The sequence below is a fragment of the Gymnoscopelus braueri genome (assembly GCF_963280865.1).
Source record: "Gymnoscopelus braueri genome assembly, chromosome: 3".
NCBI lineage: Eukaryota > Metazoa > Chordata > Actinopteri > Myctophiformes > Myctophidae > Gymnoscopelus > Gymnoscopelus braueri.
Genome location: NC_137612.1, coordinates 43,892,292 through 43,919,574, shown reverse-complemented (window position 1 = coordinate 43,919,574; position 27,283 = coordinate 43,892,292). Strand labels below are relative to the sequence as shown.

The 27,283-nt window shown below is 44.7% G+C and overlaps 1 protein-coding gene across 2 annotated transcripts; it reads left to right on the top strand.

Moving 5' to 3' along the window:
- Positions 1–160: 160 nt before the first annotated feature.
- Positions 161–26,354, top strand: LOC308079113 (thioredoxin reductase 1, cytoplasmic-like). 2 transcript variants are annotated; one of them, XR_013932576.1, is made up of 17 exons: positions 161–490; positions 3,246–3,306; positions 5,152–5,261; positions 6,264–6,374; positions 7,060–7,132; positions 8,161–8,280; positions 8,453–8,595; positions 8,911–9,026; positions 10,076–10,301; positions 11,110–11,202; positions 11,395–11,471; positions 14,380–14,536; positions 22,965–23,072; positions 23,561–23,656; positions 24,122–24,256; positions 24,794–24,937; positions 25,062–26,354. XR_013932576.1 is itself a non-coding variant. In XM_080420472.1 (16 exons), the coding sequence occupies exons 1-16, from the start codon at positions 374–376 to the stop codon at positions 24,854–24,856; spliced, it is 1,806 nt and encodes a 601-aa protein (XP_080276598.1). In that variant the 5' UTR covers positions 161–373; the 3' UTR covers positions 24,857–26,354. The 2 variants fall into 2 exon arrangements, 1 of the variants encoding a protein (XP_080276598.1); XM_080420472.1 differs by having other exon boundaries at positions 24,794–26,354.
- Positions 26,355–27,283: the final 929 nt, after the last annotated feature.

Genomic DNA, 27,283 nt, shown 5'->3' with positions numbered 1-27,283 from the left:
ATCACGTTGGTTCCTCTCATAGGTTTTGCAATTTGCGCAGCCAGCAGCGCGCAGCTAAAATAGCAGAACTACAAGCTCACAGCGCGTCACTTCCACAACGAGTGGTGAGCTTGTACATCTGCTATTTTCGGCGCGTGACACCCGGCGCGCAACTATAAAAACATCCGCAAGAAGCTAAAGACGTATTGAAAGACGCTTGGCGCTGCTCCACCGGGTCGGTTACATAGGGACAAGACCCAAAGCCTTCCAGACGTTTCTGTCGCTTCACCCACTTTACACTTAGGTAACAACACGTTAGGCCCGGGTTAACGGGGGGATTGGACCGGGTTACAACGCGTTTTTACCCGGGTTTGGTCCGTTAATAACGCTGATAATGCCTCCCATCGAGAAGGACTCGGGGAGGAATGAACTCAAACTCCGCATCCAGGAGCTCATAGACACCAACCAGGTGATGGTGTTCAGTAAAAGCTACTGTCCGTATTGCGTGAAGGTACGTACATTGTTTGTTTTGTATTATAAGTAGTTTTATACTGTTAATGTATTTTTTTAATCATTATTTCTCCCGCGAAACGGGTCGTGTCTATTTTCTGGTGCTCCCTCCCTTCCTTCCGCAGTGTTACCTGTGGAATGGTGTCCATTTGCCGTCTAGTGCTCGTATCCGGTCTAGCGGCCGCCCTGTGTCCTGTTGATTTCCACGATATGAATACATGCGCTTTGAATGGCTGTTTCCGTATCCGCTGTAGACCCGGATGTGCAAACTGCACGGTGTATTGATCCTTGACCCCAGTCTAACGGCAACAATACGCGGGGCTGAAGCCTACGTTTACTCAGAGGAGATGAGATGACTGTCTGTCGCTTGGCGAAAACAAAAGTTGACCTACAAGCTGACAAAGTTGTCCTCTTGTAGATCAGCACTTTCTTGCGAGCGACACCACTATGGAAGTGAAAGGTGTGTGTGTGTGTGTGTGTGTGTGTTCCTACTTAATCATCGTACTACAGTGTCATACAAAATTAGCAAAAATGTCAGATTGCGATGCGTTTTGAGATTGTCGATCTGCTATTTTTGCTTCTTTTGAATGTTGTTAAATTGTCCTGATAAAGGTCTAACGACCAACACGTCGATTTAGTAAAGAGCATCCTTTTAGCAAGTGCCACAGTCTGCGGGACCTTTTTCTTTGATATCATAGATTCCTTTGTGAACATTTGAACCTCCCTGGTTGTCCTTCTTTCAAAATAATTTGAATGCTGGAAAGTAAAAGTTTTGGACATACAGGTCTCCACCTGACAGCAACGCTATAATGTAATGTCAGTTTGTGTGTGAATATAATTAGAGCGGCCCTCACACCCTTGATCCGACCCTCAATCCGACTGATATGCCCATATATGGAAATCTCTGTATCTGTCAGTCCTGGTCACCGTTATGCCCATATATGGGCATGCTGATATGCCCATATATGGAGATCTCTGTATCTCTCAGTCCTTGTTCCTTTTATGATATGTGCAGATCCCTGATGTCATCAGTATATGCCCATATAGAGACATGCCCCTTTAGTGCCCATATATGAATCTTGCTGAATTGTTTGCACCGATGCCATGATGACACATTGAGGTTAGACAACGCACTCCATATCTGGAACTCCTTATATGGTTATGGCTGAGTCATGGTGACATGAGAGTGACTTCAGAGGGCCAGCCAGTACTCAATTAAGTTTTCTCTGTGTGATGCTCAAAAACATGTTACAGTCAGTCTGTATTTCAGTAGTATTAGTATACAGTGTGTCTCAATTTTAAAATGTATGCAGTGTAACACAATGATAAGCTCTATGATAAAAGGATGTTTTGAAACCCCATATTCAGAAGTAGGTTGATGTCATCAAGCATATCGGAGTAGGACTGCCGATCTAGAATCTTATCATGAACTGTAAAAGTCCAGGTAGAGATTATGTTTGGATGAACATGATGTAATTAATTTGAATCAAATGGTCTCTGTTGGGTGCAGAGTAGACAGTGCAATGCCCAGAAAGGAAAGGGTTAAGAAAAACCAGAGCTCTTATGGACCAGGCCTATATGCTCATGTCACATCTGTGGTATCATAGAGGATGATGATGAATGTTTAATGAACTGCATAAAAAAAAAAGCTTTCCTCGCAAGTCATGGAAACTAGAAAGAAATCACTCAATTTACTTCTGGGTCCAGATATGATGGAAGAGATCCTAGTCTGAAGGCCTGTCACCTTCATAAAGCAGTGGTTCTCAAACCTTTCAGCTCAAGGCCCAAAAAGATACATTTGGTGTGTCACCGGGACCCAAACTTAAAAAAATAATAATCATACATTATGCATGTTAATGTTTAGTGTAAAGGAGTCAATGACCCCCAATGTTGTATGCATTAAGCCACAGACCCCCATACATCTGAGAGTGTATGGGTCCCTTTTGTGCCATTTGTACGCTCTCAGAGTTAGACTCCTAAGGGTCCATTTGGTTTCTGACTATCAATCAAAAATGGGGACCCCTTGGAACCCCCTCAAGGACCCCTTGAATACTGATCTAAACCATCATGCCTCACATCAAGCAGAGCAAATACTTTCTTCATTTTCTCCTCAATTATGCCAAGTCATTCACAGTCGACTTACTCTTTGACACATGGGTGAGATAAGCTGATCTTAATCCAATAGAAATGCTGCGAGGGCCTTAAAGCACGCAGTACACACAAGAAAGCCCCAAGACGTAAAATAACCTATTTTTTCTTTTCTTTTCCAATTCTCGGAGTGATCGACTTGTAGATACCAAATTAATTAGCCCAACTACTGCAGATGTGCTCGCCAGTTATATTGTATTAAAATGCTCTACCATACAGATGTACTAGTTATTTATATTGTATTATCATACTCTACCACTGTGGGGTCAGAGGAGGCCCCCAGAGGTCCTTGAAGAGGTTACATCTGCTATTGTCCATCTTGAAAATTGTGAAACAATTAACAATCTTGTATGGGGGTCCCTGGCACAAAATATTTTCAGTTGGGGTCTGTGGCCAAATACATATTAACTTGGGGGGGCTTTGACATGAAAAAGTTTGAGAACCTCTGGACTGTGGCTTTAATTCCAATTCCCCTCGCTTATCATCAGGCGCTCCGTTCCACTTGATAATATGGAACCAGATGTTTCAAATTCAACTGGAGTATGTTTGTTCATATTTGTTTGATGTATTGTTGTGAAGAACCGAATACACTGTGTTTTCACTTCCAGGTGAAGGATCTGTTCAAAGAGCTGAACGTCAAGTGTAATGTGGTGGAGTTGGATCATATTGGTAAGAAAGTTTGAAAAGCTTTGTGTGTGTGTGTGTGTGTGTGTGTGTGTGTGTGTGTGTGTGTGTGTGTGTGTGTGTGTGTGTGTGTGTGTGTGTGTGTGTGTGTGTGTGTGTGTGATAAACAGATCAAAGGGGCTGCTTCTAATTTAAAAGTCTCATAATGACAATTATATAATGATGAAAAAGAAGAAGGAAGTCAACACACTGTTCTCAAGCAATATTTGCCTGATGAAGACCTAGAAGGTTGAAACGTTGCAAAAATAAAAAGTGAGTTTCTTGGAGCTTGAGAACAGTGTGCGGACTTCCTCCTTCTTTTTCTTGATTCTTCCTTGATGTCCAGCACCTGGCCTAAATACAGGCGTGGGATGTGCACACAACCTTCTCTTTGAAATGATATAATGATGACATGGAGAGTTGAGCTTGTAAAAAAAACTAAACAAGCCCAACCAACTATTGGGTTATAGTATCACTTAGAGATCCACCGATTTATCGGCCGTATAGTATATCAGTATCGGCCGACGCTCACCTTGTTGACTGCCATCGGTGTACCAGCAAATAAGATGATATTCACAGATGCCAGTGGCCAATCTGTTCATCCATAAATCTAAATGATTTAATTTGTGCTCATTAAAATATATTGTGATGGTCTTAACGACTATGTATATGATCTGAGTTGTATTTGTTTTCCTCGCTTACAAGGGGAAACCTTTCATAATCAGTGCATCGCTACTAGTAATGTATTCACACGTCACTGTACATTGATGCGTCATCATGTGCTGTAAATGTACAGACTGTAAGACAGTGATTTGAATTCCTCACATAGCCTGGATGTTAATGTTTTACTCCACAACACAACGTCTCCCTTAACAAAAATATGCTGAGTCACCCACCGTCTATATACGACACTGCAAAACATGTTGAGTCACCCACCATATATGATATATCTAACAATCTGTTGGATTGTAGTTTTTTTTTTCTTTAGCATTAGTCCTCTGTTACTCAGATAATTTTTTAAACTTGTGTTGAGAGTAGTTATTAATGTCAAACTGAATGTCCAAGACGAGGCACTAGAGCCCGACCGTTGAAAGATCTTTGGGATATATATATATTTTTTAAAGTGCAACAGTGAAGCCAACCTCATGAAGGTCCCCACGGCCAAGTACCGTACCTGGGGGCACAGGGCTTTCTCTATTGCTGCCCCCATGCCTCTGGAACGCACTCCCCAACCATATTAAAGATGCCCCCTCCCTCACTTCCTTTAAAACGACTCAAAACCCATCTCTTCAGGTTAGCCTTTACCAGTTGAGGTCTAGTTAGGATGTCTCCCCAACCCATGCTTAAATGTTATTGTTTTTAATCTAGCATGTCTTTATTGTTTTAGTTAAAGTTGGTTCCTTCCTTTCCTTATGTAAAGCGACTCTAACGTTTTTCTCATACATTAAGTTTCTATTTGAGAACATTTAAACGAATAAACACAAAGAACATTTTGAAGGATAAAAAAAAAAACCTGCATGAACTGAAGCACTGAAGGCTCATTAAAATTCTTTGAATAGAATGGCAAACAAAGCTCCCAACACGTTGTGGGCTTATAGATTGTCTATTTTGGAAAGTTTTGCCAGACTGTAAAGTTAAGCAAAAGTAGGCAAACATCGATACAACCTAACAGCGCGTCATGATGCTTGTAAATCAGTTAGTTTTGCCATTGCCGTGTTGTACAATGAAATGCATAGATTTCAAATGTTATTTTTTCTTTTTTTTTTATTAAAAAAAGTAATATGTTATAAAATATTATATATTTAAAACAAATATTTCAAATGGTTTAATGGTGCTGTCGTTTGTGTCCAGAGGATGGACCCAACTACCAGGAGCTGTTGTCGGAGATGACGGGTCAGAAAACGGTACCTAGCGTTTTCATCAACAAAACGCATGTTGGTGGATGTGACAACACAATGAAGGTAGGCAAAGGGTTTTTGTTCTACTCTAAGGTTCATTGCAAAGAGGATTTATTTTATTCACACCGATATCAGAGTTTTCCTCTGTGGTTTTGTTGAAGAATCTTCAACATCGTTGTTTTATTTCAACATTTTATGTTTTTTCCGAAAATTAATGCCCATCTACGTTGTACAACAGTGTCGTGCAAAAATTGCTCAAAATTGTTCACAACGTGTTGACATCACGACACTTTGAACTTGTACGTCGGGTATTTTTGAAAACTTGAAAGTTTAACTGAAAGTGGTTAAATCTGTCTGTTGGTTTTATAAATACTGACGTAATGGAAAGTATTAACAAGAGCTTGTGACTAAATAATGGCTACATTGGATCCATTGGAACACAGGTTCTCTTTTTTTTTCCCCATTTCCTGAAAAGTAAATTATTTGGACATGCAAGGTTGTCCACCCGACAGCGACGTGTCTCCTTCACCTGCTCAGGGATAATTTTCTCTCTTTGGTTCCCGTTTTCATTCATTATTAAGCCCAATCCACACCAACGCAACTAGTTGCAACTTGCAACCAGTTTGACCCCCACCTGAATGGACCCGTTGCAGGTTGGCGCAGTTTTGCATGTGGATGCACGTTGCGACTAGTTGTGTTGTAAATCATTGGTGTAGGTAATATTACCCAAATCAAGTGGCTTATATCCACATATCAGGAAAAAACATAATGTTGGGGGACACTTTTCCCTCAGGTTGAGAATCATTTTCCTAATGAGAGTTGTCCAACCTGTGCACATTTCTATGACCGGCACATAAAGATGGTGTTGTAACAGCCGCAATCTCTCAAGACAGATTCTGCTGCTAACGGCAGAATTCGTCAGCACCACTGCCCTAAACATGTAGTGTTGTTGTACTGGAAGTAGGCATAAACGGAGGCAAAAACAGGGAAAACGCATATTTGTTTTTTTTACAGAATGGGTTTCCAGCTTGTAATGTCTTTAACCTGTGCACGTTTCTCTGACAGGCACATAAAGACGGTGTTCTGCAACAGCTGCTGAATGGAGACGCAAACGAGGCCTACGACTATGACCTCATTGTCATTGGCGGTGGCTCTGGAGGCATGGCCTGCTCAAAGGTGAGCCCTGATAACAAACCTAACCTCTTTGACCTTAACTAGTCTAGTAGTGTCTGTGTTATGGTTTAATGGAGAGCAGCAATTTGCTTGCTGAGCCCTAGGGTTGTCACGATCATGAGATGTTAGTTGATGGATAATGGGCCTACAAATAATTGCAGTTAATGGTTTAATTGTGATTTTAGCTTTGAACATTGGAACATATAAGTACAATTACATTTCTGGTTCTTTTACCAGAAATCTTTAAAGAAATATTGCACAGGCTGAATCACTTGCAAAGAAATGATTGACAATGACCAGTACCAATAAAATGACTGACAATGGCCAGTACCAATAACAGGCTTTGTATATAAAAATGTTATACTTGCAAAACTGTGACGTGTTGTCAGCTTGTAGAACTGCTTTTTCCACTTATTTTTTTTTCATTTTTGAAAAGGTATGAACAATTTTCAGCAAATTAATTCATACAGATGAATGAAAACAATTATGCAAAAATAATTGCGATATATATTTGTGACAGACCTACAAGTAGTGTGAGATCATCTGTATTATGGTTTAATGGGGAGCAACAATAATAACAAATAGATAATATTATGGAATTCCTGACCGAAATAAAGATTTACTACTACTACTACAACCAGCTTGTTGCTGGTTCCTTGTTTCTTAACATTGATTGTCTTTGCAACAGGAAGCTGCTGGTCTGGGGAAGAAAGTTATGGTATTGGACTATGTGGTGCCCACACCCAGAGGAACAACCTGGGGTAAAAACTACAACCACAACAAAAAGTCCCGTATTGTACAGCAGGGATTCTCAACCGTTTTAATTTCAAAGACCCCCAGTTTGATATACATTAGAGATGATGCGATTTGTTATCTCTTGCACCCCAATCTACACTGTCAAATCCTCTTGTGTAAAATGAACTCTTGAGTGTCCAAATGGACCCTAATGAGGCAAGGACCTCTGGCCGTCCTGATGTTGAGAACCAGTGTTGTACAGTACACCACAGTAATGAAGCATGTCACCATATTTGTCTGTAACCAAATCTAAAGGTTAAGGGGCTGTGTCTACAGGACACGTCTTTTGAGCTGCTAGTACCTTTCTGCCATGCAATTCTATCTTTAAGACACGCTGGTGCGCTCCTCTTCCCAGTGCAGAGCGTGCCTTTTCAGCGCTCTCCGAGTCCAGAAAATATTTCACCTTTTGGAGAGCACTGCTGATCAATGTCACGTTTGATCCTCCTGGCTGTGTGTTACAACCTGATCATTTACCACCTGACTGAATCATTACCACGTTACCAGCATAAGTCCATGTTTACTGTTATTATTCTCTGCGTTAAAGAACGCAGATGATGCGACGTTTGAACGTTGCAGGTGTAAATACATACTCTACTTGGGTAGAGGTGGCTCTGGACATGATATTCAAAGTGTTCCACTTAAAAAGCGTTCTATGGACACGTCCCCTACTTTATTCTCCATTGCTCAATGATGACACTTACTGACAAGAACTGATCACTTGAAGATTGATTGATTGATGTAGTTTATTTAGAAAGACATGAGAATAGTACATGACAGGACATAACAGTACATGGAAGTACAAATTCACAATACAAGGTCTACTAAACTGGAAACCCTCATTAAGCACTAAGCTTGTTTAAGATGAGAACCCCATGCACACAAATCATGATGAGTAGATCAGTTCTCGTTGTTGGCAAGTGACCCAGTTGTAGTACAGAGTATAAACTAGTTTTTCTGTTTATTTCGGATGGTGCTGCTTTTTGCGTGTTATCAGGTTTGGGAGGAACATGTGTGAACGTGGGCTGCATCCCCAAGAAACTGATGCACCAGGCTGGTGTGCTCGGCACGTCCTTGCAAGATGCACGCAAGTTCGGCTGGGAGATTGAAGAGCCAGGTGAGGGCTTTGATGACAGTGATTCTCAAACTTTGTAATGTGAAGGACCCCCCAGTGTGTGTGTGTGTGTGTGTGTGTCAGTATAGGCCCTTTTTGATTAAATGCCGTTTAGCTGCAAGAATAATGTTCTTGTCCAGTCATGATTTGTGCTGACTTAATTTTTTTTGTTTAGTAAAACACAACTGGGAGACGATGACCTCAGCTATCAGTAACTACATCGGTTCGCTCAACTGGGGCTACAGGGTGGCACTGAGGGACAAAAGCGTCAACTATGTTAATTCATACGCAGAGTTCATCGAGCCACACAAAATCAAGGTTGGTACTTTCTGGCTGGCCGCTATGACCAAAATGACTTGTCATTGTGGATGTATACTTCTGCCATGCCAGGTGCTGTTTATGTCCGCCTCTGTCTAGGCTCATAGTACATGTAGTGAAGACTTTGAAGGAATTGAATTGTAGGTGTTATGTGAGGTCACAGTGACCTTGACCTTTTGACCACCTACTTCTAACCCCAGTGTACTTGTGTGCCAACTGAAATTACCTCAAGGCATTCCTTGTACAAACTATATAATATATGAGTTATATTCAACTTCAGCCAGTATCTCAATGATCTTCTGTGTTCTCTTGTAGGCTGTAAATAAGCGAGGTAAGGAGGCATTTCACACGGCAGCCAAATTTGTCCTGGCCACTGGAGAGAGACCTCGCTATCTGGGTATCCCTGGCGACAAGGAGTTCTGCATCACCAGGTCGGAACACAACACGACACCATGCGTCATTGATCTGAAAAACATTTAAATCCCAATAGTGGCTGCAGCCATGTTCAATATTCATGAGGGTGCAGTCTTTTTGTTTTTATCTGAGGGAAAGGCTGCCATCTATAACATTTCTGCCTGCTTGTAGAATCTTTGGTCAGCGCTGTAGAATATATTTAATTATGCTCATCTCCAATCCCTAAATTGCTTTTCCCCCTTAACTCATTCAGTGCCAATGACGTCGCAGACGTCACGTTTTTCATAAGCCCAGAGTGCCAATGACGTCTGACGTTTTTTTTTTTTTTTTTTTGAAAAAAAAGGTTCAGAACCCAAGATATGATGATTTGAAGATTTGCTGCTCCATTCACTTCTTGTTTAACTTCTTACTGAAAAGGCTGTATCTCGGCTCCAAAGCACTTTTTTTTTACAATGTATTTTTGGCCTTGGCACAGGGGTGATATAGCCAGAAATATTTTTGGCACTGAATGAGTTAAGGGAGCACTTCATTATTTTCAACCTTATCTTCATATAATTGGTCCTCACTAATTCTCATTATAAGATGGCACCATTTCTGTCTGCTTGCTCTGTGTCTCAGAGGAGGGCTGTGGACAGTTCAGATATCATTGTTTGTTGGGTTCCAAGCTATTGGAAACTACAGCCTTTCTCTTCCTGGAAAGTTAGGACATTAGAGCTCATTAAACTTAAATCAATACGTTTTTTTCTTTTTTAATGACCACTGATCATGAAATCCGATGATGTCATTAGAGTTACGTTTCTGAACTGTCCACAGCCCACCTCTGAGATCTAGGGCAAGTAGACATAAATTATACAACATAAGTCAAATAAAAAAGTTCTAATTAATCTATTTTTTTGTCTGCATTATAGCCAAAAAGTTTATTTATTGACAATAATGACATTAGATTTATAGATGATGATCACAGAATTTGTGTCACAAGATGATGATCACAGAATTTGTGTCACAAGATGAGTTATGTTGACATTGTTTCTCCACTTCATTGACCCTGATCTCTGTCGCCCGCCAGTGATGACTTGTTCTCGTTGCCCTACTGTCCCGGGAAGACGCTGGTCATCGGGGCGTCCTACGTGGCCCTGGAGTGTGGTGGCTTCCTGGCCGGCATTGGCCTGGACGTGACGGTCATGGTGAGGTCTATTCTGCTGAGAGGGTTTGACCAAGATATGGCGGACCGCGCGGGTCAGCACATGGAGGAGCACGGCGTCAAGTTCCTTCGCAAATACGTTCCCGTAAAGGTGCGTTGAAGTTAAAGATGTGCTGTTGTCAGTATGTTAAGCTTTATTTATAGACTATTGTACAATGCTGTATATAGGCTTGACACAACTTGATTAATGAACTTATTTTAATAGGTTTGTAACGCAATGTGTTGTTTGGTGTGGTCAAGTTTGCCAACTCTGTTGCAGTAGAGAAAGCCGGATTAGATTTGCTGTAGGGTCATTGTGAATATTAGTTATAATTAATTTGCCAATAAATGAAATCAAGGCTCTTTGTGATTAGATTGTTATAATCTCAGAGGCCAGGTCATGCCTGGAGAACCAATGGCCTTGCACACACAAACAGGAAGGAGAGGTGACATGGTGTGGTTCAGTGAATTATATGATGTTGCAAAGACCTCACCTACTAGAACCTTAGGGTTCTAGTGGAAAGCTTATGGTTTAGTGGCCACCATATCACGTGTTACACAGGGTCCATGCAGAGGTTTGGAAAAGTATGAAATATCTCTTGTGGCCACCATATGACTTAACTGAACGCCACCCCCTCTTCATAATAATTTACAGTATGTCAAAAACAAACATTGGTTCTGATCTGAAGATCACTGTATCGATTTAGCAGGGTTTGTACAAAGTCTGGAAAGTTGGGGAAATGTTTTGATTTTAAATGTTGCGCTTTCAAGGTTGGGAATATGAATTCTGAATGTTACCGTAAGTAAGGTGCTTGATTTTTGTCCACTTAGAACGCCTAGTGTTGTAAGCAAATAATTGATATTATACATTTTATACATAAAAAAAAGGAAACGTTAATATGTTTTGTGCGTGTTAACAGATAGAGCAGTTGGAAGCAGGAACGCCAGGCAGGCTGAAGGTAACGGCCCGTTCCACAGAAGGTGATGAAGTCATCGAGGGAGAGTATAACACTGTATGTATAAATTACTATACTATACCTTAATGTACTTACTGAATGTATTCAACTGTATGAAATACTATAACATACTGTATACATACAACACTATAAAATACTATACTGTATTTGACACTGTTTGTATAAAATGCTATACCATACGCTGAGATAATTTCTAAACATTAAAGCAGTAATTTCCTTGTTTCTCAGGTGTTGATAGCTGTAGGGCGAGATGCCTGCACAGACAAGATTGGCTTAGACAAGGCAGGGGTCAAAGTCAATGCCAAGTAAGTTAAATATGTTGTGTCATACTTCCTTCTCTCACAATAACTGTATTGTCTTGTGAAACGTCATATTGTCTGTACTTGTGTGCTGGTAAACTCAAACGTCATTGGCTGCACTCGTGTGCTGGTTGAACTAGCTAAACTTCATATTTGGTGGTCCAAGTTCTGTCCCAATTAAAAAGTTCACGTCTAGCCCGGTACAGTCCAAATGCCCAGATGTGAACTCAGGTGGATCACGTGGGCATGATACTGGGTACTGTTGTGTCGCAAAATGACAATTACAGATTGTTTTAGGTGATAATTGAGTCGTTTAAATTTCAACATTCTTCCCAAGTTAACACAGCGGGATGTTCTTTCCAAGGACGCAAGTCCATTCTTTGCATTCTTGATATTGACAAACGACTCTTGTTGTTCTTCCTCCTCTCTTCTTCCTCCTTGTCATTCTTCTGTACTTACTCCTTGTTGTTCTTCTTTCTCTCCTTCCTCCTTGACAGTCTTCTCTGCTTCCTCCTTTTGTCATTATTTCTTCTCTACCTTGTTGTTTTGTCATTATTTCCTCTACCTCGTTGTTCTTCTCTACTTCCTTCTCATTCTTCCTTCTCTGGTTCCTCCTTGTACTTCCTTCTCTACTTCCTTGTACTTCCTTCTCTACTTCCTTGTTGTTTCTCCTCATTGTTCTTCTTTCTCTTCCTTGGCTGCATCCCAGGTCTCTAAATTCAATCTTTGTTTCTCTGACTTGCATCCTTTCCTTGGGCATTGTAGGAAACAAGGCGAGGAAGAAGGAAACTACTAAATGTTGTTTACATATGGCATGTCAGGTCCTCTGAAGCATCGTGTTAAGGAACGTCCATTTCTGATAAACAGGACAAGGCTGAACCCAATTCCTCACCTTCATGACTTTGTTTAGACACACCTGCTCATTGATAGCAGTGAAAGAACAGTCTTTAGTTATGCCACAGTTTAATTAGACCACTACAGTTTCACATCAACATCCCCCACAACAGACGCACACATACACATACACATAACATTACAAGGTGTAGGGGCGGAGTTGTGGTGTCATGCTGTTCAGCTTGGAAAGTCTTCCTGTTTCCTCACTCATAGCTCCTCAGTGATGCCACCTAATCAGTTTCAGTTTTTATTTGTTTACACAGTGGGTGTGTAAACAAGGGTGATGATTCACCCCAAGGGTGATGTTGTCGTTTTTTGACTCTGAGGATGACACAAGTCGAAACGTCAGTCTTCCCTGCAAAACAATAAAACGTGCAGACGCAGTTGAGTGCTCCAGTATTTCATTTGGATAGTCTCTAATGAGGTGCCCAGGTATTTTTCTTCTTATTCAAGTTGTCCCTGTTGAGCACTGAGCCCTTCTACCTTTTAACTGGCTGAAGCGTGTTGGACTTCTCTTTGTGACTCACCCCAAGGGGACTCTGTACACGTCGCAACATAAAATACACAATATCAAGAAAATGCACACTAAGCAAGCACGAATCCACACTCCTAGCTCCTTGGGGCAGGAATAAGAGACTCGACATCTGTCAAACTGGTGGCCCGAGTTTTAGTTGTGGCTCAAGTAAGGATGGGGGAGCTGGTAAACTTCAGACAAGAGACGTGGGATGCAGCCCTGTCATTCCGTCTTCTCTACTGTACCTCCTCCCTCTAGAGGTCACATGATTCAGTGAGTCATGTGTCCATCAGTAGGTTGTGTGTGTGTGTGTGTGTGTACCTTTAAGACTGTGTTCATAGTCATGGTGATTCAGCAGTATCTACAGCTCATGGCTCTGTGTGTGTGTGTGTGTGTGTGTGTGTGTGTGTGTGTGTCTCTTTGTTTTACAACATGTAAGATGAGTAAAGCCCTTTAGGTTATTAGACACCGTCTGTTATCTAACTCTGAATGACATTGCATGTTTTATAACAAGCCACTTCATTGTTTTATTAGACAATAATAGATTGAAAGTTCATCATGAAAAGCGGTATTGAACCGCAACTGTGTGTGTGTGTGTGTGTGTGTGTGTGAACTACTCGTCCCTGGAACAAAATATTTTGAGATGGGGTCCGCGGCCAAATGCATATCATTTTGGGTGGTCCTTGACATGAAAAAGGCAGCCATGTGAAGTGCATTTTCAGTGCATGTTTATTTTAATAAAACCTCAATAGATTGTGTTCCAGCTTGAATCAATGGAACTAACATAGTACTGTATAAGTTCTTATTCATACATTATTTTTTTCATTTTCCTTGTTATAATATTAAAATCGTAGACTTTGCCAATCATTTGGAGGCCCACTTGCAATACCCTCACGGCCCACCAGTGGTCCCCGGCCCACAGGTTGAGAGTTTGTATAGGATCAAGTGAGCAGAGTTAAAAAGGCTCATCATGGAGTCATATGTACTGTACTGGATTTACATGAGGCTGTTTGGGGTCACCAGGTGGTTATTCCTTTACAATATTGAATTTGCTAACCACCTAAACCCTATATGGTCCACCGGAGTCCCTCAGGGCTCTATACTACTGTATTTTCTGTTCTTACATTAAATATCTTTGCTGAGTTCACAACGGGACGTGTTATGAGCAAAGTTTTCCCCAGAATGCAGATGCTGGGGTTTAAGTGTTTAAAAGGTGTATCGCTCATTTGAATAGTTGTGTTGCAGATTATGTCTTTGCTCAGACAATGAGTTGTTTATTTAACTTAATTGGAGTCATTTGAGATTTTAGCGTTGGCTAATCAAAAATAGCAGATATACAAGCTCACAGCGCGTCACATTGTGCCATGCTGTGAACTTGCCCATCTGCTATTTTTGAACATTTTTGGAAAAAAAGTGAGAACTACTGATCTAGAAGGCATTTGTAGAATCGGCCTCAGGTCTTAAGTGGTACATCAAAATAACCTGCCACTGACACCCTCTTTCCAGGAATGGAAAAGTCCCCGTCAACGACGAGGAGCAGACCAACGTGCCTCACATCTACGCCATTGGTGACATCCTGGAGGGCAAGTGGGAGCTGACGCCTGTGGCCATCCAAGCTGGCAAGCTGCTGGCACGACGTCTGTATGCCGGCTCAAACCTGAAGGTACACAACGCCACGCTAAACCATCTGCTTGACATTATAGGTTGTTGTTCCTTTCCCCTGGAATATTAGTATTGTGCTGTGGTGGAAAAAGTACTCACATTTTTTTACTTATGGAAAAGTAGCAATACTGCAATGTAGAAATGTTTCAAGTAAAAGTCCGGAATTCTAAATTTACTTGAGTAAAAGTACAAAAGTATTTGTATCAAAATGTACTTAAAGTAGAAAGTACTCGGTATGCAGACGGCCCATTTCACAAGTTTTCGAATGTATAAAATTTCTAAAAAAATCTAGTACTTTAGTTACTTTACACTACTGGTATTGTGCTATGAATTGTAATACCTGGAACAATAACATCTCTCACGCGAGTCACCATGGCGGAGTGATCGCGGATCGAAAATCACTCGTTTTCCCCACTGTAAAAAGTTGAGGAAATATGGAGTTTTTTTGCAAGGAGATAGAATGGGAGCGGACGGGAGCCAGGTTTTTTGGCACGGTGATCCATCTGTCCCTTCCTTCTCAGAGTCACCGTGGGTGATTCCAGAGCTGCGCCTCCCCCTTGTGGAAAAAAACAAAAAGATTGACTTCACGGTAAATCCCGGTTTTGTTGCATTGCTTCTCTCGTTGTTCACTATGGGAAACAGCGCCCTCCGGCGATGATACAGAAGCTTCACATTCACTCCCTCAGGGCCGAAACCCTTTTTGGCCCGATGGGCCTTTCGTCGCTTCCCAGCAGCCTCCTCGCCCGAGGGCATAAGAGGAGCAGGAACGCGGAAGTCATCCTCTTTGTTCCTTCTGCCAAGCGTGTGAAGGAGCTCCACACTGTAAGTATCGAGGTTGTGGGTTTCTACAAGCTCAATAGCGACGGGTTGGATCCCAGTCCACTGAGTTCCCCAACCTTTCTCCCTCTAACTACTATTTTCCCGGCGTGGAAAACTCCGCTAACATTGTTAGCTCTTCATGGATCGACGGGACCGTCCAGCCGTCGCCGATCGCCGACAGCTGGAGACCAGCATGGACCTTCCCCCGCGGCGTTGCGGCTCCCGTTCTTGCTCCCAGCCTCTCGAGGAATGGGACCAGCATGACCACTGCGTTAGCTGCCTGGGGCTCGCACACGCTGAGGACGCCGTCTACGGCGACCCGAGATGCTACGAGTGTGCAGGCTTGCACACCTCCGAGCTTAGGGAAAGGTTCAACAGGGCCCAGAGGCTCTTCCTACCACCACGAGCCATGTTCGAGAGCTGCGAGGACGAGTACGACGGAGACCGCCGCTACTATTCCTCTCGACGATCGGCGGACCGCGGGCCAGCTAGCCTAGCCTCCGTATGGGAAGAACGTCGGCGGCCCCGAGCGTCAGCAGCAGCCGGCTCTGCACGAGCTCTGGAAGCTCCGAGGTCTACTCTGCACCCCCGCTCACGCTCTCCTACATCCAGGGCACCCTACGAGGACAGCGAGCCCCACGTGGATCCCCCTCTCTCCCCACATGATGGCCGCTGCAGCAGCGCAGAGCATCGAGCGGCTCTCCGCTACTACTCCCCGCCGGTGAGTGGTGATGGTGATGCCGATAACGGGGCCATCACCTCTTACCATGACGATATCGAAGAATTCGAAGTCGTCGATGAAGTCCAGGGGGACGGGGAGGTCGTCCTCCACGACGCTGACGCCACGGATGACCGTGGCCCCCCAGTTCTCGGCCCACCTGAAGCGAGGACCCTTCTCCCTGTTACGATGCCTGCGGTGGCGGCTGCGGCTCAGCCTGGCAGCATTCTCCCACCAGCCGAAAAAGGCGAGACCACTTTACTGGAGCTCTACAAAACGGCTACCATTAGATGCGGTCTTAAATGGCCGGCTGACGACACCGAGGAGCCCCCCGCCAACCCGTCGGAGTTTCAGGGTCTCGACTCGGTGGCAGAAAAGGTTGCCAAGAAATCTAAGCTTCCCCTGGCTATGGGTTTCAACGCAGCTCTCTCATCGTCGTGGGATTCCCCTTTAACCCCCGACTCTGATCCTAAAAGGCTACGTTTTAACATCGATTGTGCGGGTGCGAGCGAGCTCGGTCTCCTGGCCCTTCCCCCCATGGATCGCACCCTAGCCCTCTCACTCGCCCTTAGCATACCAAAGAACCAGAAGCTCCCCTTCTCCACGGTTAAGGATCCTCCGCTTCTGACCAACGAGAAGGACGTGTCTGGCTCTGCAGCCACCAGAGTTCTCCACAAAGCTTTTACCTCCGGAGCTAGAGCCCTCAACGCCACAGCGCTGCTGCAGGGGTCCCTGAAAGTACTCCTGAGCGAGGCAGGAGACACCGCCACACCTCAGCAGCTAGCAGAGATGAGGCGCATCACACAGGAGCTTATCCTGCTTAACAAATACTCCACAGAGTGGACTGGCAGGGGAATCGGACTGTGTGTTACTCATGAGAGAGCGCGGTGGCTCGACCACGTCAACTTCAAGGGTCCTGAGGACAAAAAGAATCTCCAGAACCTAAAAGTAACTCCAGATAATCTTTTCAAGGGGGGCATGAGCTACCTGCAGGACAGCGCCGCAGTGCGTAAAGCTCAAGACGAGGCTGCCTTGTCCTGCATCCAGGTTCCGACCAGGTCTCTTCCCCCCAAACCCCAGAACCGTCCTCCGCGGCCGGAGAGAGGCAGACCACCGACCCGACAGGACGCTCCGTCTCGCCAGACCCATTCCTTCTCCGCCCCGCCCGCAGCGAACAGCGGGACCGGAGAGAGGACGACCGTCCTCGCCCTCCACCCAGCAAGCCTAACCAGAGAGGCGGTTACAGAGGTCGCACGTCCAAGCGTGGGGGGTCAACTAGGTGACACCATCACTCCCTGCCAGACGTGCAGGGAGGCTCTCTCCCCCGGTTCCCTCTCCCCTCAGAAGGGGGATCTGCATCGGGTTCTAGTGGCCGCGGGCCTCAGTACCAGGACGACGAGGAAGAGGAGGAGACCTTCATCGGAGTCAGTGGCGACAGTGAACTGCGCTACGAGCCCCGAGTTCAGACACACACACACACATGTCACAGTAGCAAATTACGTGAATGTGCATGCACAATTGAATACACATGTTGTCCTAGAGAATTACTTAAATGTGTATCCGTTAAATGTGAATGTGTCCCGTGCTTTTGTTGCAAATGTTTCTTACTTGACGAAAAATGCTGTAATAAACAACCAAAAACTTCTGCAAACAAAGGTACCCAAAATGAGCCAACGACCACTACGGACCCCCCCGCGGGGGTCCATGGTGGTCGTTGGACAGAGAAAAGGCGTTATGGCGGGCCAAAACCGTCATTTCCTACAAGGGTCACGCCAAAATTTTCCTTGGTCCATAAAAGAAAGTCACAAGGTAAATATAAGCCAAATTGCTGTAGGGAAGGTGGGTGTAGCCAAAATGGCCGCCCCCACTGCACAACACGTGTTGCCAATAAAGATGGCCGCTGCTGCTCGCAGACACGTGTTGCCGGCAACAATGGCGGCGCCCACGTGCGTGGCCAGTATTTCCAAAATGGCCGCGTACATGGGCCCGGAAGTAACACCAAGCACGGTTGTCAGGACAACGAGTGGCGCCAAGATGGCGGCTCGTGTACGCTCGAATACAATAACAACCCCCCCAAATCCGTTGTCATTGCACATCGAGCAATGGAAAAAATGCAACCCCAACCCCTGGGTGCTTCGTACGATAGCAAAGGGTTACAGACTGCAATTTTCCACCAAACCACCCATGTCCAACAAAGTACTGTTGTCACAAGCGAGTGGTCAAGCGGCGGTGACGTTACGAGAGGAGATCTCCTCTCTACTACGCAAGAATGCCGTAAGGGAAGTGCTACCAGGAGAAAGCCGTCTCGGTTTCTACTCGAGATACTTCCTGGTCAAGAAGAAAGGGGGTGGATTACGTCCCATAATGGATCTCAGAGCTCTCAACAGGTATTTGAAAACTTTTCAATTCAAAATGTTGACGGCAGCAGCGTTACTACGCTCAGTCCGCCAGGGCGACTGGTGGAGCTCAATAGATCTCAAGGACGCATATTTCCACATCCCTATTTACCCACCGCACAGGAAATTCCTGCGGTTCGAATTCGAGGGTCGGGTGTACGAGTACCTGGTCCTCCCGTTCGGGATGTCCCTGAGTCCCAGGGTGTTCGTGAAATGCACTCAGGCAGCGATAGCCCCTCTGAGGCAGAGTGGCGTTCGCATAGCGAGTTACATAGACGATTGGCTTCTGACGGCGGATTCGCGTCAGGAAGCATGTCATCACACCAGTCTGGTGGTGTCGCACCTGACCTCCCTGGGGTTCACGCTAAACTTCGAGAAGTGCGTGCTCACACCGTCCCGTTGCGCTACTTTTATAGGTATAGCACTGGACTCGGTCGCTCTCAGGGCGCGTTTGTCTCAGGAGAGGATAGATTCCTTCCTGAAGTGTCTGGCATTGTTTCAACTGGGACGCAGGGTCCAGTACAAAATCTGCATGAGGGCAGCGGGACTCATGGCCTCGGCCATTTCCTTAGTGCGTCTGGGCAGACTACACATGCGGCCGTTTCAGAGATGGGTGGGCTCCCTCAGGATCCCGGCCACTCAGGGTTTTCGTCACGTGACAGTGTCCGCGGCGTGCATGCAATCCCTTCAACAGTGGAAAGTAGCTTCTTTCCTGTCGGAGGGCGTCCCGATGGGGAGGATCATCTCGAGGAAGATGATCACCACAGATGCCAGCCTGACAGGCTGGGGCGCAACATTCGAGGGCCGGATGGCCAGGGGTCTATGGGACCGCAGTATGAGGAAAGCACACATCAACTACTTGGAGCTGATGGCAGTCTTTCTGGCAGTAAAACATTTCAGGTCCCACATCGGTGGTTGTCACGTTCTGGTCAGGACAGACAATACCACGACCATGGCCTACATCAACAAGCAGGGAGGTCTGAAGTCTCCTACCTTAGATGGTCTGGCTCGGAGGCTGATACTGTGGTGCAACTTGCACCTGAAATCAATCAGCGCCTCTCATGTGCCTGGACTTCTGAACAGGGGAGCCGATCTTCTGTCCAGAGGCAGGACTCATTATTCGGACTGGTCTCTGCACCCCGGGGTCGCGGTCCAGATTTGGACCAGGTTCGGTCGGCCCCAGGTGGACCTCTTTGCCTCGGAGGAGAACGCGAAGTGCTCGCTGTTTTTCTCAATGAAAGGACAGGCTCCGCTGGGTTTGGACGCCCTGGCACACGAGTGGCCGGGGGGGCTACTTTATGCGTTCCCTCCGCTGGAGCTGATCCACCCCACTCTGGAACGGATCAGGCTCCGGGACCTGACGGTGCTGCTGGTGGCCCCAGCATGGGGCACGTGGAGGTCGGAGATAGCTCCCCTCCTATACGAGCGGCCTTGGCCCCTCCCGTTGCGAGAGGACCTGCTGCAGCAGGCGGGGGGCGAACTTCATCATCCCAGACCCGCAGACCTAGCTCTGTGGGTCTGGCCCGTGAGAGGGCGAACTTGACTGCGACTGGACTTCCACCTAGGGTGGTAGCTACTATTCAGGCCGCTAGGGCACACTCCACTAGGTCTCTCTATGGAGCTAAGTGGGGCGTGTTCGAGGAGTGGTGTATGGAACAGTCCCCGGTTGTGGTCCCGTTCCAGGCGTCGGCCGCAGATATCATGACCTTCCTACAGGATAGGTTGGATCTTGGGAACGCTTTCTCCACGGTTAAAGTGTACTTGGCGGCCATTTCGGCCAACCATGTTGGTTTCCCCGATGGAAAAACCGCGGGGAAACAACCACTTGTGGGTCAGTTCATGAAGGGCGCGTTGCGTGAACGCCCTGTCTCAAGGTCTTTGTTTCCCACGTGGGACTTGGTCCTGGTGCTAGACTCACTCTCTCGTCCTCCTTTTGAACCTTTTGAGACGGTGGAACTGAAGTTCCTCGCGCTCAAGACAGTACTCTTGGTTGCGCTGACAACAGCGAAACGGGTGAGCGATATACATGCCCTCTCGGTGGTTCCGGAGTGCATGAGGTTTGCGGGTGATGGTAGTAGGGTTGTTCTAAAACCTAACCCGGCGTTCATCCCCAAGAACCACCTGACGGTGGTTGCGCCAACCGAGTTGGTGGCTTTTCACCCGCCTCCGTTTGCCTCAGAGGAGGATCGGAGGCTGCACTGTCTTTGTCCAGTGAGAGCCTTGCGGCTGTATGTCCAGAGGACTGCGGCCCAGGGCCGGCCTAGCCAGTTGTTTGTCTCCTTGGGCCCCGGGCCTGGGGGAAAGGCGGTGACTAAGTCTACGCTTTCCCGTTGGATTGTGGAGGCTATTCGCCTGGCATACACCAGTAGGGGAGCCCCAGTGCCTGAGGGCCTGAGGGCGCACTCTACTAGGGGTGTGTCAGCGTCCTGGGCCCTCTGCAGAGGGGTGTCTATTCAGGACGTTTGTACTGCAGCGAGTTGGGCGTCGCCGTCGACTTTCGCTGCTTTCTACAGCCTGGACGTGGCGGCGTCTTCATTGGCGCACGCAGTCCTGGGTGTGGCTTCCACCTGAGGGTGGGTGGGTGCATGGAACCGCGGTAGTTTCTGTTCATGCCCCTGTGCCTTAGTGTAGGATAGGCCGATGTCTGGGCCTTAGATTTATAAGGCGGACTTCGGTCTGTCAGGGCCCTCCCCCCACTAGAATAGACAGGCTGTGCCTGCTTTTTAGTTTATAAGGCAGACCTTGGTCTGTCAGGGCCCCACTTTTCTCCTGTTCCGTGCCTTAGACCCGGTGGGTCTGTTGGCGCCCAGGGGAGGGCTGGGACAGCAGGTGGTGGTACCTCGATTCTTAGGTACATTCCGGGGGTTTATATCTCCCATAGTGAACAACGAGAGAAGCAATGCAACAAAACTATGGGTTACTTGCGTAACCCCGGTTTTGTAAATTGCGAACGAGTTGTTCACTAAAACACCCTTCTTTTTTGCTTGGCAGAAGGAAGCTGGTGTGTTAAGAGGATGACTTCCGCGTTCCTGCTCCTCTTATGCCCTCGGGCGAGGAGGCTGCTGGGAAGCGACGAAAGGCCCATCGGGCCAAAAAGGGTTTCGGCCCTGAGGGAGTGAATGTGAAGCTTCTGTATCATCGCCGGAGGGCGCTGTTTCCCATAGTGAACAACTCGTTCGCAATTTACAAAACCGGGGTTACGCAAGTAACCCATAGTTTTGGCACCTAAGCGCTAAAAATGTAAAACCGGAGAATACCGGTTTTGGCACCCAATGTGTTAAGTACAGTTTCGAGATATTCAGATATTATGTTTTTAGTTTTTCAGTTTAATTTGTTTCATAAGTAGCTTCAATTTTAGGACTTGACTAGATTTAGTTTGGTTTTATTTAGTTTAGTCTTGGGTATTAGGGCTGTCACGATTATGAAATTTTACTTGACAATTCATTGTCATACAAATAATTGCGTGGCTTTTACAGGGCAGATATGACAAACTACACAAAGAATACACAAAGAACTAAAATGATTGATGCCAATATATTATGGTCAAAATACACCATATTTAATATATACATTTATTTTACAAAATAGTGGAAATAGCCGATCTACAAGGTCACAATGTGTTGCATTGTGTTGCGGATAGCGGAGTGTGGCAATACCTATGTGAAATACCTTTCCCTTAACACAGTTGCAGCTTAAGTGCCATTTGGAAATCACTGCGGTTGGTCTTGCAATCATATTTTTGCAATGTATTGTGCAGCTCTACTGCTTCACGTTGTAAAACCCTCTTCCTGTTTTGCACACAGGGTTGAGTCTTGACTTGACTAATACTGTGCATCTTTGTTTGAAATCTGATATACGGCAGTTATTATTTTTCACCTGAGGATTCTATAAAGAAATAATCAGTCTAAAAGGAGCCAGCATGTCTGGTCTTCAACCAGCCAAAATGTTGTCAAACAAAACATGTCAATGGCACTGAATGAGTTAATTAGTGAGAAGCAGATCAGAAAGCCCCGTCGCGGGACAGACGTCCCATGAAACTTAACATGCGGACGCAGTCGTGCTCATCTCATGCACACGCCCACCCGTGCTGGAGTTAATAGTTTTACTTTACTGGAGTATTTCCAATTTTCAATACTTTTACTTCTATTCCACTACATCTCGGAGGCAAATATTGTACTCCACTACAATTATTTGACAACTTTAGTTACTTTGTAGAATTAGATTATTATTCCAAAACATACATTAACCACTTCAGCCCTATTTAAGCTCACAACGCGTCGCATCGTGATGTGTTTCAAGAGATTTTAATACATTTTAGACATATATGATAACTTGTGAAACGGGACATTCTGCATAAGGAGTACTTTAACTTTTGGTACTTTATATTTTGATGCCAATACTTTGACGCGTCTTGGAGTGAGAGACTAAAGTTATCTCCCGGACTGGAACTTAGGCATTACAGCTTTAACCCTGGTGTCTTGTCTTCCATCCTGCAGTGTGACTATGTCAACGTCCCCACCACAGTGTTCACACCGATGGAGTACGGCTCCTGTGGCCTTTCAGAGGAGAAGGCCGTCGAGCTGTATGGCCAGGAGAACATTGAGGTGAGATGCACTCGTACACAACACACCCAAATTTTTCAGCACAGGTTCACATTCAAACAAAAAAAATGCTGGTTGTGCTTGTTAACTGTAGTTTATATCAAAATGACTTCACTTCGGATCAACTAGATATGGGGTGATCATGAGTCGACATTGAAATGAGAAATAATTGTAACTAATTTATGAAAAAATGAAAAATTATCAAAGTACCTGGCGGTATTTGCCATCAAATATTTTAGCCCTCATTTTCTTTTACAACCATAGTGGTCATCACCGCCAAAATGTTTCAGTTAACAGTGAAGTCTACAGTCGCATCTACAAAGTGTGGGCACTAAAACATAAAAACTCACAAGACAATATCTTCCACCCCCCCCCCGGCCAAGGGAATTCCCTCTGGCAGGAGTGTTCTCATGCGGGAGACTCTGGCTCGAATCCCCGGTAGGACATAAGGACCTTTTAGACTAAAATGTTTTTTTTCTTTGTTTGTACAGGTGTACCACAGTCTGTTCTGGCCCCTGGAGTTCACTGTTCCCAACAGAGACAACAACACATGCTACTCCAAGATACTCTGCAATAAGCTGGACAATGTAAGATGCTCTTATTCTCTGCTTCTCAAACCTTTTCATGTCAGGGACCCCCAAATTAATATGCACTTGGCCGCAGAGCCCCATCTGAAAATACTTTGCGCCAGGGACCCCCATACAAGATTTGTGTTGTTAAAAATAATGTTGTGTATATAGGTTGGAAGGAGTTAAGCTGATTCTGATGCTTATATCGACACATTTTGCTGGGGACCCCCTGGAACCCATTCAAGGACCCCTGGGGACCCCATTTTCAGAATTGCGTTTTGTATTTATCTGATCCGGCTTTGTTATGAGTCCCCTGTTTCAAACATGACACTCAATGCCGGAGTGATAATATCATATATAACATATTATCATATTATGATAATATATGTTGTTGGCATGTCTTAACTGTAATTAACACAGCACACACTGTCGATGTGCATATAGTTGACCCTTCGTCTTGACTGTCATCTCATCTGTTATTAGGAGCGAGTTATCGGGTTCCACTACTTGGGTCCAAACGCTGGGGAAGTAACGCAGGGTTTTGGTACGGCCATGAAATGTGGTGCGACCAAAGATCAACTGGACAACACCATCGGTATCCACCCCACCTGTGCTGAGGTAAGAATAGCATGCATACCATAAAATATTGTAGTTTACCCGCTATAGGAGTGTCTTGTGTGTCTGCCGCTAATCTCGCAAATCACTTGACTGATCAGCACCACATTTGTTGAGCACACTTCCAGTAGGCCAAATGTTTCACATTTTGTTATTTCATAGTCTCACATCCATGGCCTGCCATCCCTCCATATTTGGGCAAGAATGATGTCATCAAAATGACATCAGAGCTCCACAGGGAAACTATGCCATCATTAGATCCAGTATTTTTTTTTAAATCTTGTGTGATAACCTCTACTAAAATGAACATCTATTACCATGGTGCAGCCAAAGTTACGGTAACTTATTTCAAAACTTCACATGGCTGGTAAACCCCAAATACAATGTGCAGTAAAATTACAATTTGAAGTGAAACCAGTTTGTGCAGTGGAGAAAAACAAGACGGACAGTACAACTGTGTGACCTGCCTGTCCAATACTTGGCTATTGATATGAAGTTACCTTGTGTGCAGTTTGTGAGTGAATGTCCTGTTCTCTGCAGATCTTCACTACCATGGAGGTCACCAAGAGCTCCGGTGGAGACATCAAACAGTCCGGCTGCTGAGGTTAAACCCTGCTCGTTTAGCCAAGGCTGTCCTCGCCTTTTTAAAATTCATATACATCTCTCCCTCCTAGAACGCTCTTAGTTCTCCCAGCTGCTCCCTCGCTCACATTGACACACACCAGGCGTTTCTCAGGAAAAAAAACCTAATGGCATGAAACCAACTCATTTGGCATCAGGTCAATCCTTGATGTCCAATGAGCCATAGCGCCCTGCGAGAGGGCACTGTTGAGCTAGGAGGGGACCCGGAGACCATGATGTGTGTCTCCGGTTGATGTGAGGACAGCCTGCTAAACAAGCGGGGTTACTCTGCTAAGCCTTCTGGGTAATCTCCAGCGTGTCTTTCTCCTGGGGAGCACCGTGTTTTGTCACATGCTGCTTTTTATGACGTCCCCGCCTTGAAACCCCGATACCGGGATGGGCGAGGATCGATGTCCCCTTGCGGAAGCACCGGAGTTTGTCCTTTTTTAATCCCTTCGTCCAACTCTCTCCAACTCTCATGACTTCTCACCATCGCGCTGCACGCTCCCATTCAGCAGCTTCCACATCAGGCTCTGTGTGTTTTTATGTTCCAGTTCATTTTCCCATAGCTTTGTTTTATCGCCTCGGCAGCAGGTTTGAACCGGAAATGCATGCAATACCTTCACGTGTTTCCAGTTCAAATCTGCTGCTGAGCCAATCAAATTTAAGCTATGGGAAAATGACCTGGAACAGGAAAATGTGTATGTCACATTATGGAAACCTGGGACTACAGAGTCTATGAAGACTGCTAGAATGTACAGTATGTATGATGTAAAAAATTGGCACTTAACCAGGGTTTGACTGGATGTACACGACTCTGTTCCACATAGAACACAAACATGAGGCTTTATACTTTGGTGTCAACGTCTCTTCTGTCTAGCCTTCAAACATTCCAAATGTTTTATTTCTCTTCATAAAATGTCTGAGTTTTGTACCAAGACATTGTCAAGGTTTCTGCAGGGTGATGTCATTATTAATGTCAACATCTTGTCATATTTTAGTGTCATGATCTTGTCAGTTACTGTGCAAAATTGCATTTGGATTTTTTGGCCTTAAAGACACTTTCTTACGCACAACAACATCCACCCAAAAGAACGGCACTACTTTCACCACTAGCATCCAAATTTTCAAACCTCTGGCTGGCGTGTGGTGCTTGAGAATATATGATATCCAACCAGAGCTAAACTGAAAATATTTACAGAGCTAAACTGAAAATATTTACAAAATAATGTACTTGATGTTCCTTGTCTAAGAGAATTAGTTTTCATACGTTTCCAGTCTAGATTGAAATGACTACTTATTTGATCTTGTTGTTTGCCTCTTTGCTTGTATGTAAGATATGTATCAATCCTCATAGAGGCCAGTATTTTATTCTACTGACCCTGGTCAAATGTATAAACGACTGCTTCACTGGTTATCTTTGTTTGGAGATGGATTTCTCTTTGAAGACTTAATTAAAATATGTATTCACCTGGGTGAATTGGTCTCCCTTCATCCTTAACCGTTTTCTTTTTTTAAGCTTTTGAGACCAAATAAAAAAAACTGAGTTTGTAGCTGACCTCGATCTTTCGGGGAAAACTAAAGTTTATAATTTATGCTTTGGTGAAAAAGTGTTACACATTGGCACCCTACAAAAATGCCATTGCTAAAAAGCCTGCAACTATCAATTATCTTCGTAGCAATTATTCTATCGATTACTTATTCGATTAGTGATTTTATTGTAACGAATCAATGCAAAACAAAATCACACAAATGGCAAATCTACAAGCTCACACTGAACTTGTAGGTCAGCTAATATTTATTTTATTAAAATGGATACAAAAAAAATTACAATCGAATTTACAGTTTAGACATGTATCAGACGCTCTTATCTTACAGTGTGTGTGTGTGTGTGTGTGTGTGTGCGCGCACTTAAACTATATCTCTGCTGTCGGTAAGAAACCAGTTAACTCCAAAATGTTAATTTTTCAGGAAATGAAGATGTCTTGTATTATTCAAACAAAGCAATACTACCTCATCAAAGTTGGTATAGTGACTTTATATATTGTCAAAAGTGAGTTAGGTTTTGTCCATTGATAAGAACAACTGACAAGAGATCTCCAAGCTCACAATGCATCACGACATGTCAATTAATGCCCTGATGCTTCATGACACTGCTTATATAGGCCTAATATTAAGCAGGACTTTAAATATTTCAATAACTTCTGCAAAGAGGGGTTCACAGAGTTGCAGTTTCAGTAGAACTAGCAAGAGAAATGCTATATGAACTCATTTATTGTCACAATTGCTCTCCTCAGAAAACACTAGATTTTAGAATTGTTTTCGTGACATTAGCATCAGCCGTCAAGTTTGATAAACGGGTACACTGCATAGTTACTTTAACAGACTACGGGGGAAAAAACCCTGCCT

What these genes read in the sequence shown, in the direction of transcription:
- LOC308079113 (XM_080420472.1), top strand. Translation starts at nt 374, where the DNA reads ATGCCTCCCATCGAGAAGGACTCGGGGAGGAATGAACTCAAACTCCGC. An exon ending in ACCCAGAGGAACAACCTGGG is followed by an intron (nt 7,133 to 8,160) that starts GTAAAAACTACA and finishes GCGTGTTATCAG; the next exon opens with GTTTGGGAGGAACATGTGTG. An exon ending in ATGCCGGCTCAAACCTGAAG is followed by an intron (nt 14,537 to 22,964) that starts GTACACAACGCC and finishes TCCATCCTGCAG; the next exon opens with TGTGACTATGTCAACGTCCC.